Here is a 1,325-nt window from a genome sequence, read left to right as displayed (position 1 = left end):
CCATTTCTCATTTTGATGGGATTAGTTTGGTGTTTGGATTGCTGTTTTGTGTGGTTTTTGGTTTGGAATAGGTGTTCACAAAACTTGTTTTTTTGTTCCTGCTGGACCCTAGTAAGCTGAAAGGGTGCTGTCGGAGTCTGTAAGGTGATTGGTCCATCACACCCACAGGCAGTGGGAGTGATTCTGAGCTCTAGTATGCTGACATAGGATGATTGCTGGGCATTACTGCCCGAATGACAGTGGTAGGGCGGTTTACTGCCCGAATGACAGTGGTAGGGCGGTTTACTGCCTGAATGACAGTGGTAGGGCAGTTTATTGCTCGAATGAGTGATAGGGCGGTTTACTGCCCGAATGACAGTGGTATGGTGGTTTACTGCCCAAGTGACAGTGGTAGGGCAGTGTGTTCTATGAAAATCCATTACAAACACGCATGTGCATATATACACCCACACGGTCACATAATAGGCAAATGGAGGCTTGTAGGACTCGAACCCAGGAATGTTGCAGAGTGTAGGTATGTCAGCCAAACTGCTGTGGATGCTCATTATGATAAATGGCAGTATGAAGAGGATTAGTTATATTCTAGGTAGATTTTTTTAGTCCAAAGAAGATGTGGGTAGAGAGGTTATCTTTATGCAAGCCAGAAAAAAATATTTGATGTGGGGAAGTTTGCTTTGTAAGAGGTGCTTCTATGCACACAGCATCTTTTCTGGAAAGGCTCTGAAGATTGAGAGGGATGCTTGCATTTAAGTATACCTGTATGCATGTACAGAGCCCTAAGCAGAGAGCAGTTGTATGCCTTCAGTGTCTTTGAGGCAATGATGTCTTTTTATACTGATCTTATAAAACTGTCAGTACAGTTTGCAATTTGTACTAATTATGCATTGATTTTTGACATGTTTTAAAAAATAAAACGTGCACCTTTTTGCCAGGTACCTGTATACATTGGATATCTCTGAAGACCCCCGAATCCAGCATCCAGATCAAACTTTGGAAATCCTGATGAGTGAACTTGATCCAGCAGTTATGAACCAGTTCTACATGAAAGACGGTGTTACTGCAAATGATGTCACTCGTGTAAGTGCCCATTATCTCTGATTATGAAATGGTCTGAAGAACCTTGTTAAATATTGTCTTAGAAGTGTCACTTGGACTGAATCATTAAAATGGAACTGGCCTCTTGTTTGGTGTGGTAAGGTTGTAAAATTTGTGGCGCCTAAAATGTGATCTTCATTTTTCCATCCATTTGAACAGGACTGTGTAGTGTCCAAATCATCATGTTTGCTTATTCTACGTAAAGAACAAAAAAAGTAAAGAACAAAGTA

At 41.1% G+C, this 1,325-nt stretch overlaps 1 protein-coding gene across 1 annotated transcript in view; it reads left to right on the top strand.

Annotated features, from left to right (window-relative positions):
* The window catches only part of AMD1 (adenosylmethionine decarboxylase 1), a 314,714-nt gene extending 313,616 nt beyond the window's left edge, over positions 1-1,098 (top strand). The window contains exon 6 of the mRNA XM_044071522.1: positions 933-1,098. Within this exon, the coding sequence (XP_043927457.1) occupies positions 933-1,098 (166 nt within the window). The remainder of the gene's footprint in view (positions 1-932) is intronic.
* The last annotated feature ends 227 nt before the right edge of the window (positions 1,099-1,325 follow it).

The sequence above is a fragment of the Protopterus annectens genome, chromosome 1.part0 (assembly GCF_019279795.1).
Source record: "Protopterus annectens isolate FY-2018-M chromosome 1.part0, PAN1.0, whole genome shotgun sequence".
In the NCBI taxonomy this organism is placed as follows: domain Eukaryota; kingdom Metazoa; phylum Chordata; order Ceratodontiformes; family Protopteridae; genus Protopterus; species Protopterus annectens.
The sequence above is the reverse complement of the archived record's forward strand: the minus strand, read 5'-3'. Positions and strand labels throughout refer to the sequence as shown.